Source organism: Chinchilla lanigera, unplaced genomic scaffold (assembly GCF_000276665.1).
Source record: "Chinchilla lanigera isolate Chin_1 unplaced genomic scaffold, ChiLan1.0 scaffold00044, whole genome shotgun sequence".
NCBI lineage: Eukaryota > Metazoa > Chordata > Mammalia > Rodentia > Chinchillidae > Chinchilla > Chinchilla lanigera.
The window spans coordinates 5230711-5240956 of record NW_004955445.1 but is presented as its reverse complement, the minus strand read 5'-3'; the positions used below and the strand labels follow the sequence as shown (position 1 = coordinate 5240956).

The following is a 10246-nucleotide window of genomic DNA, read 5'->3' as shown; positions in this document are numbered from 1 at the left end:
GCCTGTAATCCCAGCACTCGGGAGGCTGAGGCAGGAGGATCGTTGCAAGTTGGAGACTAGCCTGGGCTACAAAATGAGCTCAAGACCAGCCTGAACTGCATAGCGAGACCGTGTCTCAAAAAAAGATTAAATAACAAAACAAAACAAAACAAAACTGATGGTGTAAGGATGAATCGTCAGAGCACCTTTATATTTCAGGGCAATAAAGTTCATCTGCTTACTGAGAGGTCCAGGGAAAAACTATTTAGAAAATGCGTGTATGCACCTGCCATTTAGGGCTCACGCTGGGGGTAAACCTTTCTGAAGGTCAGGCTGGGGCGGGAGCTCAGTGGGGGGCCGCTGTAAGGTGAAGGCGGCTATTCCAGCACTGTAAACAGTGTCTTGGTTACTTTTGCCTCCTTGCTGAGACAAAATACCCGAGGCCCAAAATTAAGGAAGGAAAGGTTTATTTAGCTCACAGTTTATGGAGGTTTCATCCGGCTCCAAGGCAGGGTGGCATGTGGCAGAGGGGCAACACTTCAAGGTGGCAGAAGACAGCAAAAGCAGCAAGAGCAAAAGCAAGCCTCTTTCCCTCCCTTACATTATAAGCCGCCTACCACCTCCCAGGGCAGGCGCAGCACTCACACCCTCTCCCTGCCCTCCTCTTGCCCAGGCTAAGGATGTTTACAAAGTGAGGACCCCGGCCCTCTGCTGAGTCACTCAGTTAAACTTCTCAAGTTGACACAATGAATCCACCATCACACATGAAGCACATTCAAACACTTGAATGTCTGCCTGTCTCAGTGCCTGCCTGAGAATTCTGAGTGATAACTCCGAAGCTGCAGAACATACTGATGTGAGAAATTAAGCTCCTAGGGAGGCTGAGGCAGGAGGATTACAAATTCGAGGCTAGCCTGGACAATCTAGTGATACCCTGGTCACCCTTAGTGATCACACTGTTGGGTGACACTCAAAATAAAATGAGAAAAAATAAAATAAAATAAAATAAAACGAGAAAGCCTGGGGTGTGGTTTAATGGTAGAGCACAAGACACACAGAGTGAATTTATTTATGGAGAAAATAAAGCCTATGGAAAGTATTTATTTATAGGGAAAGTATTTCAAGTACTAAAGTTTTTTTTGAGACAGGGTCTTGCTATGTAAAGCAGGGTGGCTCTGAACTCACTATGTAGCCCAGGGTGACCTCGAACTCACAGAGATCCTCCTGCCTCAGCCTCCCAAGTGCTGGGCTCTCAGGCCTGTACTACCCTGACCGGCTTAAAGTTTTAATTATGTTGTTGCATTATATGAGGAAGGAGATCATGTAATCTATAAGTCTCTCTCCCTCACTCCTTCCTTTCTTCCTTCCTTCCCTCCCTCCCTCTCTCTGTTTTTGCGGCACTGGGAAATGAACTCTGTCCTCACATGTGCTAGGCAAGCATCATCATTAAAAAAAAAAGAACTGTTAAAAGAGAACTGAAAGTTTTCTTTTTTCTTTTTTTGTACTAAAAAAAAAAACCTGTGGCATCTTTAAATGCTAAAAGAAATACTGTATTTCCAAGTGAGTCTTCCCTAATAAAGTAGTTTTACAGCTCCCTGTGCCGAGGTGTGTGGTGTCCTTACACTTATTTGACTGAGAAAGAAGAAGCTGTTTGAAGCCCCCGGCAGCGTCATACAGAACTGAAATTGCGCTTGTCATTCCGTGCTGCTGCCTCTGGAGTTTTTAACCTTTACACCGGTCGGCGAGATTTTGTTTTTCTTTCTGTGGAAAAACCCTGCAGCACGCAGGCTTTTCCTCCCTCCTTCCCGCCTCCACTTCCCGCTCTACCACTCTTCTTTCTTTTCCTTTTTTCTTTTCTTTTTGGTACCGGGAATTGAACTCATGACCTCATGCTTGCCAGGCAGGCACTGTGCCACTGATTTATATCCCCAGCCCTATTTTCTTCCCTTTTTCTTAAAAAAAAAAAAAAAAAAAAACAGCTGGTTCATCATTTTGTTTTTTTGGGTTTTTTTTGTCTTTTTGAGACAGGGTCTTGCTATGCAGTTCAGACTGGCCTTGAGCTCACTTTGTAGCCCAGGCTGGTCTCGAACTCCCAAGGATCCTCCTGCCTCAGCCTCCCAAATGCTGGGATTGCAGGCGTGCACCACCACGCCCGGCTGGTTCATCATTTTGTATATTTATCGGTTACCACAGAGCTTGGGGTAGGACCTGGCACCTTCTGTGAGTCATTTCGTAATAGTAGTAACTCATGCTGCCTTTAAAAAAATAGGGAGCTGAGGGTGATTGTAATGGAGCTTGATCGCGCTAAACAGAACTTGCAGACTGGAAACTGGAATAAATTCCCAAGTGTGTTCTTACACTCCTGAGTGCTGGGCTCTGAGCTGACGTTTATTACCCACAAAAATAGCCCAGAGAGGTTAAGTAAGCTTCCAGACAACACACAGCTGTTCAATAGCGGCACGTGGGGTCTGCCTGCAGGGCATGGTAGTGCGCACCTCACGGTCATGAGGAGTCCAAGGACTCATTTAGTTGAGAAGAACCAAGTGGCTGAAGGTGTTAGAGGGCGTGGTGATTGGCTTCCATCTCTTCCCTCCCTCCAAATAAAGCTAAACCTGTGATGTCCTTTTTTTTTTAATTTTTTTTTGGTACTGGGAATCGAACTCGTGACCTTGTGCTTGCTCCATGATGTCTTTTTGATACTGTTTGTCTGTTTCCTCTGAAAGAAGACTCACTGGTTCCTTCCTCAGTGTTTAAACTCTGGTCGGCCTGCCTGGGTTTGGATCCGCCCCTACCGCTATAGAATCAGATGGATGTGTGTAGGCTGCCTCACTTGTCCGAGGCTCAGTTTGCCTGTCCGGGAAATGGGTACAGAGTGGTCTGCCAGGTGAAGATGGAGTGAGAAGTCAACTGTGGGCAAGATGCAGCCAGAAACTGGAGAAGCGTTTGTGCTTTATGGTGAAGATTGTTTTTATTTTATTTTATTTTTTTATTTTATGTTATTTTTTTGGTCTTTTCGAGACAGGGTCTCACTATGCAGTCCAGGCTGGCCTTGAGCTCAGTTTGTAGCCCAGACTGGTCTTGAACTTGCAATGGATCTTCCTGCCTCAGCCTCCTGAGTGCTAGGATTACAAGCGTGTGCCACCATGCCCATCTTGAAGATTATTTTTAAAAGTTGACAAACTTTACCATGGAGCAGTTTGTTTTTTTGTGTTGTTGAGGATCAAACCCAGGGCCAGGTTGGGGATTTAGCTCAGCGGCACAGCGCCTGCCTGGCAAGCACAAGGTCGTGTGTTTGATTCCTGGTACGGGAAAAAACAAAACAAAACAAAAACAAAAAAACCCCAGGGCCATACACAGGAAGAAACTGATTTTTTTTTCCTAAGAAGAAACTGATTTTTAAAAAGTGTCCTAAATTTATGGCTTCTGAAACTGTACTTTTCAAGGTTAGAAAAAGAAATCAACTTTCTGGAGTGAATGAGATAAAGTTCCGGGTGAACAGATGAGCCGGGTGTGGTGGCGCACACCTGTAATCCCAGCACTTGGGAGGCTGAGGCAGGAGGATCCTTGGGAGTTCGAGACCATCCTGGGCTACAAAGTGAGCTCAAGGCCAGCCTGGACTGCAGAGTGAGACTGTGTCTCAAAAAAAAGACAAAACAAAACAAAACAAAACAAGGTGAACAGGTGGGGACTAAAGGAGCCTGCAGGAGAGCGGATTACCGGGAAAGAGAGAGAGATGAGATTACACCGGTGATTCTAGGCCTAGTGGCTCACACTTAGGAGGCTGGGAGGCTGAGGCAGGAGGATCACAAGTTTGAGCACAGCCTGGGCAGCTAAGTGGCTTAGTGAGAATCTGTTTCACACTAAAATTTTTTCAAAAGGCCTGCGATGTGGCGGAGTGTGACCTCTGAGTGTTGCTGAACCCAAGGGCGCACTTCTGCCAGGCAAGAGCAAAGGGAAGGGTTTAAAGGCGAGCTTCCAAAAGCGCTGCCCCTGCGCTCTGGCTTGCCTTCCGTTCTCCCCGTTTGGCGACCTGGACGGAGAGAAGCCACCGCCTGACCGTGAGCTGTCCCGCCCAGGGACCCACGGAGCAAATCTCCAGCCGGCAGCCGGTGACAAACTGCCCGGCAGGCCAAAGCCACGGCCCCAGGCACCCAAGACTTCGGAGCCCGCTCTGTCCCGGGTCGAGCCCTGAGATGGGGCTGCAGCCCCGGCTGACACCTACGTTGTCCCTTGGGCCGGTGACATCCAGATTCCTTAGCAAACTGCGTTTGTTTTTTGAAGCGGCTGCGTTTTAGAGTCGTTTGTTGCTTAGCAACAGTAACTGATAGAGTCTCTGTTTCCATGGAGCTCACAGCCTATTGGCTGCGAAGGATGTCAGTTAAGGATGATACCGATTTGTGTAAAATTCGGGCTGTGCCCCGGCAGAGGCGGGAGGCCTGAGAGGGACGTGAAGTGGACCGTCCCGCGGAGCTGCGAGTGTGTGTTCAAGGGCCAGGGACGAACTTTTGGGAAATGAAGTTGGGCTGGGATTCGAGGATGCGAGCGTCAGGCTGGCGTGCGGCGGAGAGGAGCTTAGGGGAGCGCAGACGCCTGCCGGGGCGTGTGCAGCCCGAGGGAACCCGAGGGAACCCGAGGGAAGCCGGCGAGCCCAGCGCGAGGCGGCCGAGGAGGCGGGTCAGCGAATTCTCCAGGGAAGGGCGGGTGGGGACCCCAGTCTTGCTGTGTTTCTGCTGAGCCCCAGCGCGGGTCGCGTGAGGCCCGCGAGTGCGTCCCTCCGCCCGGCCAGGGTTGCGATCTAGTGCGGAGCCCACGGCCGCCACGGGTCCTGAGACCCCATGCGGTGCGGAGTCCTGCGGAGAGCTGTCCCTCCACGCGGCGGAAGGACCTAAATCCTTGTCATGTGGGGAGACCCCTCTGCCGCGACTGCGAACGGACTGTATTTCGATTACACCAAAGAATACTAACGTAGGTGCGTAAAATAAGTAACATACACACAGAGGGAGATTGTATAACATAAGAGAAAAAAATATATATGTATATATATTGTCTTTTTGAGACAGGGTCTCACTATGCAGTTCAGGCTGGCCTTGAGCTCACTTTGTAGCCCAGGCCCGTCTCCAACTTGCAACGATCCTCCTGCCTCAGCCTCCCGAGTGCTGGGATTACAGGTGTGCGCCACCACTCCTGGCTCAGCCCTTAACCTTTTAAACCTGCTTTAAACCTGATTAAACCTGCTCTGGGCCTGGGCGGCAGGGCCGACGCTGCAGGGAGCCGTTGCCCGGGGAATAAGGTGTCCGCTGCCGGAACATTTGCTGGCTGAATCAGCCTCCACAGCCGGGCAGATGGAGGGCGCTCAGGGCGTCTGTTAGACTTTTGTTCAAACAAATTGGGTTGTAAATACCTGGAAAGTCCTGAGGACCCATACGGCCTCCTCCCGCTTCTCAGGACACAGATGACAGCAGGATGGAGGCCTCCTTGGTCTCTGCTCAGCCCGGCCACAGCCAGGCGGGTGCAGGGCGTCCCCAAAGGGGCTCCAGTGGTTCTCACCGTCCTCACCTCTCCAAGGACTGCCTCTGCCTGAGGTGACCCCAGGGCCGAATGCCCGGCAGCCCTGGACCTTCACCCCTCAGATCCCTGGTGACCTCGCCCTTCCAGCATCCGGTCCACCTCTCCGGCCAGGCCGCCGCTGCCCCAGGGCCTTTGCTGCCTCGGCTTTCCGGGATGGGGGTGGACCACACTTCCTGGAACCTCGTCGGCCCTGGCCCAGTCTCCCACCATCCTGCTTAATCACCGGCGGGACACTTCTGCTGAGCTGACCCTACCTGGCCAGGGGCTGGTGCGGTCAAGCTGTTCCCCACCTGGGGGATGTCACCTCCATGAGGACACTGTCCTCCTCAGTCTCCAGATTCGACGGACCGGCCCAGCTCTGGGCTGTGTGGGGACTGATGGCCCTGGGCGCCCCCGCCAGCTTGGGCCAGCAGCTAGTTTCTTTATCTTGAGATGGTATTTCACTATGTAGTTCAGGCTGGCCTTCAATTCACAGTGATCCTCCTGCCTCAGCCTCCCGCGTGCGGGGATTACAGGCGTGCGCCACCATGCCCGGCGGCATTTTCTTTTTCTGTACTGGGGATGGAACGCAGGGCTTCACATACTTTTGTCACGTATGTTAGGCAAGCGCTCTGTCACTTAGCTACACCCAGCCCACTTTATTTTATTTTATTTTTATTTTTATTTTGAGACAACGCCTCGCTAAATTGTCCAAACTGGCTTCCAACTCTGATCCTCCTGCCTCGGCTTCCTGAGTAGCTGGGACGACAGGTGTGCTCCACACACCCGGCTTTTTCCTTTCCAGTTTCGTTGCCTTTGAGACTGCGCGTGTTCGGGGCGCTGGCGTGGACTGCTTTGGGGACTGCGGAGGAAACAGACCCTGGAGACCAGAACCGGAGCGCGGAGAGCGCGGGGCGCCGGCGCGGCAGCCCCCGCCCCGTCTGCGGTAGGAGGGGCGCCCGCGTGGCCTAAGGGTGAAGTTTTAATCTCGCAGCGTCCCGGGAGAACATAACACCCTTTCACTGTGCGCGCCTCCCTGTCATTACCCAGAGGAGCAAGTCTCATCGCGGCGCCGACGTCTCTAGCCTCCCTCGAAACTGTGCAAACCGCGCTTGGAGCAGAGAGCAGCTCTAGCTTCTCAGAGCCTTGGCGGGCGGAGCTCCGGGCTCGAGGCTGCGGGGTGAGGGCGTTTCCTGTGCTCCTCTGCCTTCCTCCCCTCCCCCTCCTCCCTCTCCCCTCCCTCCCTTCCTCCCTCCCTCCCTCCCTTTTTTTCTCTTTCTCTGTTTTTGTCTTCTGGAGACAGAGTTTCACTATGGGGACAGGCTGGCCTGGAACTCAGAGCCATCTCCTGCCTCAGCCTCCCTAGTGCTGGGATTACAGGTGAGCGCCACCGCACCTGGCTCACATGACTTCTTCAGCTGAAGCAAATGTCAGCATGAGAACTGTAATCCAAGGAGAGCTGCACAAAGAGACGGGAATGCTATATAGTAAAAATCCTGGAACAAGGTGAAAGCAGTGTCCAGAGGAAAGGTATCGCTTGAAAATATTAGAAACCGATGTAAAAATGGATTAGTAGTGAACGTTTTAACCTAAGAAAGATGAAAAAGAATAACATAATAACATCAGAGACTAGGAAAAAGGGCTGGGGAGCCAGGTGTAGCTGCACATGCCTGTAGTCCCAGCGTTCAGGAGGCTGAGGCAGGAGGATCCTTGTGAGTTTGAGACCAGTCTGCACTACAAAGTGAGCTCCAGGCTGGTCTGAACTGCACAGCAAGACCCTGTCTCAAAAAGACCCAAAAAAAAAAAAAAAAAATGTGGGGGGCGCTGGGGATATAGCTCCCAGGCACAGAGCTTATCTGGCAAGTGCAAGGTCCTGAGTTTGATTCTCAGTGCCAAAAATTTTAAAAATTAAAAAACCTTATAAAAATAAAATAACATAAGTGCCTACCTTGTAAGTGCAAGGCCCTGAGTTTGATTCCCGGGACAAAATAAAATAAACTGAAAAGGGCTGAATTAAGTCAAGTGAAAAAACAATCAATGAACTAGAAATGAAATAGTGGAGCTGGGCGTGGTGGTGCATGCAGGCCTCTAACCCAGCATTCAGGAGGCTGAGGCAGGAAGATCACCATGTGTTCAAGGCCAGCCAGGGCTACATAGTGAGTTGGAGGCCAACCTGTATACACTACAAAGCAAGACCCTGCCTGAAAAAAAAAAAAAAACAAAGAAACAGAAATAGACTTGATTACTTTTCACATGTGGAAGTTGAGGCTTAGAGGGCTCCCTAACTTTCTGAGGGCCAACAGGTAGCGAGGGGGCAGGCTAGGCCCGCCCTGCTCTCTGGGTGTGGCCAAGAGGCCCTCTTGGCCCTGGCGCAACTGCAGGCAGTGCCCGGGGACCCCTGGGGGGATTCGCTCTTCTCAGCTGCCTGACCTGGGAAGGCCGTACGTAGGTCGCCAAGCCCAGCCAAGGTCTCTGCTATGAGGCGCCCGGGACTGCCTGGTCCCTCCAAGTGACACAGCCAGCGATCACCTGGTTGCGGTTGGGCTGGGACTTTCCTGGTTTGGGCACGAAATTCCCATGTCCTGGGAACCCCCTCAGCCCCGGGCACCCTGCATGGCTCCTTCCTCCTGGGTCGCTCCCCAGGCTTGGGGCTTCCGGAACATTCTGGCAGGAGGACGGGCCAGGCTGAGAAAGGGCCAAGCTGTCACCTGCACCACCTCCAGAGGGGGAGGATTCCTGGTCCCCCTTGGGCATGTGGCCCAAGAAGTGGATTTTCCCTAGGGGAATTTTTATGCACACTGGAAGTTCAGAGAATCAACCTTTCTCACTTGTAAAATTCCAGGCCCAGGTCGGGATCAGGAAACCATGCTGCCGGGCGTGGTGGTGCATGCCTGTAATCCCAGCACTCAGGAGGCTGAGGCAGGAGGATTTTTGCGAGTTTGAGGCTAGCCTGGACTACAAAGTGAGGTCAAGTCCAGCCTGAACTGCACATCGAGACCCTGTCTCAAAAAGCCAAAAAAAAAAAGAGAAAATCTCCACAAAAATTTTGTCCCTGGGGAAGCCATTCTTGAGGATATTTTTAATTTTTAATTAATTAATTATTTATTTATATTTTTGGTTTGTTTTTTTTTCCTGGTACCGGGAATCGAGCTCACCACCTTGTACTTGCCAGGCAGGCGCTGTGCCGCTGAGCTAAATCCCCAGCCCCTCTTGAGGATATTTTTTAGGACCCCAATTTAAAAACCTCCTAGTAAGGACTTCTCAGTAGCTTTTAGAATTTAGTATCTGAAAAACAGAATAAGGAATTTGCATTGGGTGCAGTGGCGCAGTGCTGTAATCCTAGCTACTCAGGAGGGTGAGACAAGAGGACATCAAGTTCAAGGCCAGCCTGGGTGAGCTAGTAGCACCCTGTAATACAGCTCATCGTGAGACCCTAGGCTCAACCCCGATTAGTAAAAATATAAAGGATCGGGGATATAGCTCAGTGGTGCAAGCGCCTGCCTAACAAGCGCGAGGTCATGAGTTTGATTCCTGGTACCACAAAAAAAATTAATGAATAAATAAAAAAAATGGGGGCTGGGGATTTAGCTCAGCGGCAAAGCGCCTGCCTGGCAAGCGCAAGGTCGTGAGTTCAGTTCCCGGTACCGGAGAAAAACCAAAAATAAATAAATAAATAAATAAATAAATAAATAAAAATAATAAAATAAAATTTAAAAAGAACCTGACTGTTTATTTGCAGATCTTTCCCCTTCATGACTTGGCTATCTGGAAATTCCAACAGAAAAATTTAATCATGGTTACTTTTGTTTATTTAAAGTTTTTTTTTTTTTACCCAGCTGTTCCCGTTTTCTAGGTATCTTCCCCAAAGAGCTAAAGATATCATAGTACAACACACACACACACACACACACACACACACACACACACACGCCGCAGGTTTGCAACAGCACAGCTCATAATAACTAAGTCCCGGAAGCAGCCCATATGCCCATCAACAGATGAATGGATATTAAAAAAGTGAGAGCCGGTCATGGTGGTGTACGCCTATAATCCCAGCACTCAGGAGGCTGAGGCAGGAGGATCATTTCGAGCTCAAGGCCAGCCTGGGCTACAAAGTGAGTTCAAAACCAGCCTGAACTGCGGAGCGAGACCCTGCCTCAAAAAGACTGCCCCCCCCACCCAAAAAAGTGATATTCACATACAATGGAGTAGTACTTGGCTATAAAGGAGGATAAATCTGAGACATTTGTAGGGAAATGGATGCAGCTGGAAAATACAATGTTAAGTGAAATAAATCAGACACGCACGATTACACACCACAGGATAGCTCTCATTTGAGTGAGGGGAAGTACAAACAAAGAGCAGAAAGCCAGGTGTGGTGGCCCACGCCTGTAATCCCAGCATTTGGGAGGCTGAGGCAGGAGGATCACTGCGAGTTCAAGACCAATCTGGGCTACAAAGTGAGCTCAAGGCCAGCCTGAACTGCATAGGGAGACCCTGTCTCAAAAAGATAAACAAACAAATAAAAACGAAGAACAGAATAAAGGACAGATAGAAGAAGCAAGGGGGTAGATCTCTTGCAAATGGGAAATTCAGGACACTGAGGGTGCCGGGTAGGGAAGAGTTCCGGGAACCCAAGAAGCTCAGTGAACATAAACATTGCATGTCAGGAACTAGAGCAGAGAATAACAGAAAGGCATGGTGGTACACGCCTGTAATC

General features: G+C 50.4%; 1 protein-coding gene across 1 annotated transcript in view; it reads left to right on the top strand.

The window, feature by feature from the left end:
* The window catches only part of LOC106149397, a 37535-nt gene that overhangs the window by 3792 nt on the left and 23497 nt on the right, over nt 1-10246 (top strand). Inside the window, exons 2-4 of the mRNA XM_013518236.1 lie at nt 4433-4653; nt 4766-4948; nt 6332-6472. Coding sequence (XP_013373690.1) covers nt 4433-4653; nt 4766-4948; nt 6332-6472 — 545 coding nt within the window. The remainder of the gene's footprint in view (nt 1-4432; nt 4654-4765; nt 4949-6331; nt 6473-10246) is intronic.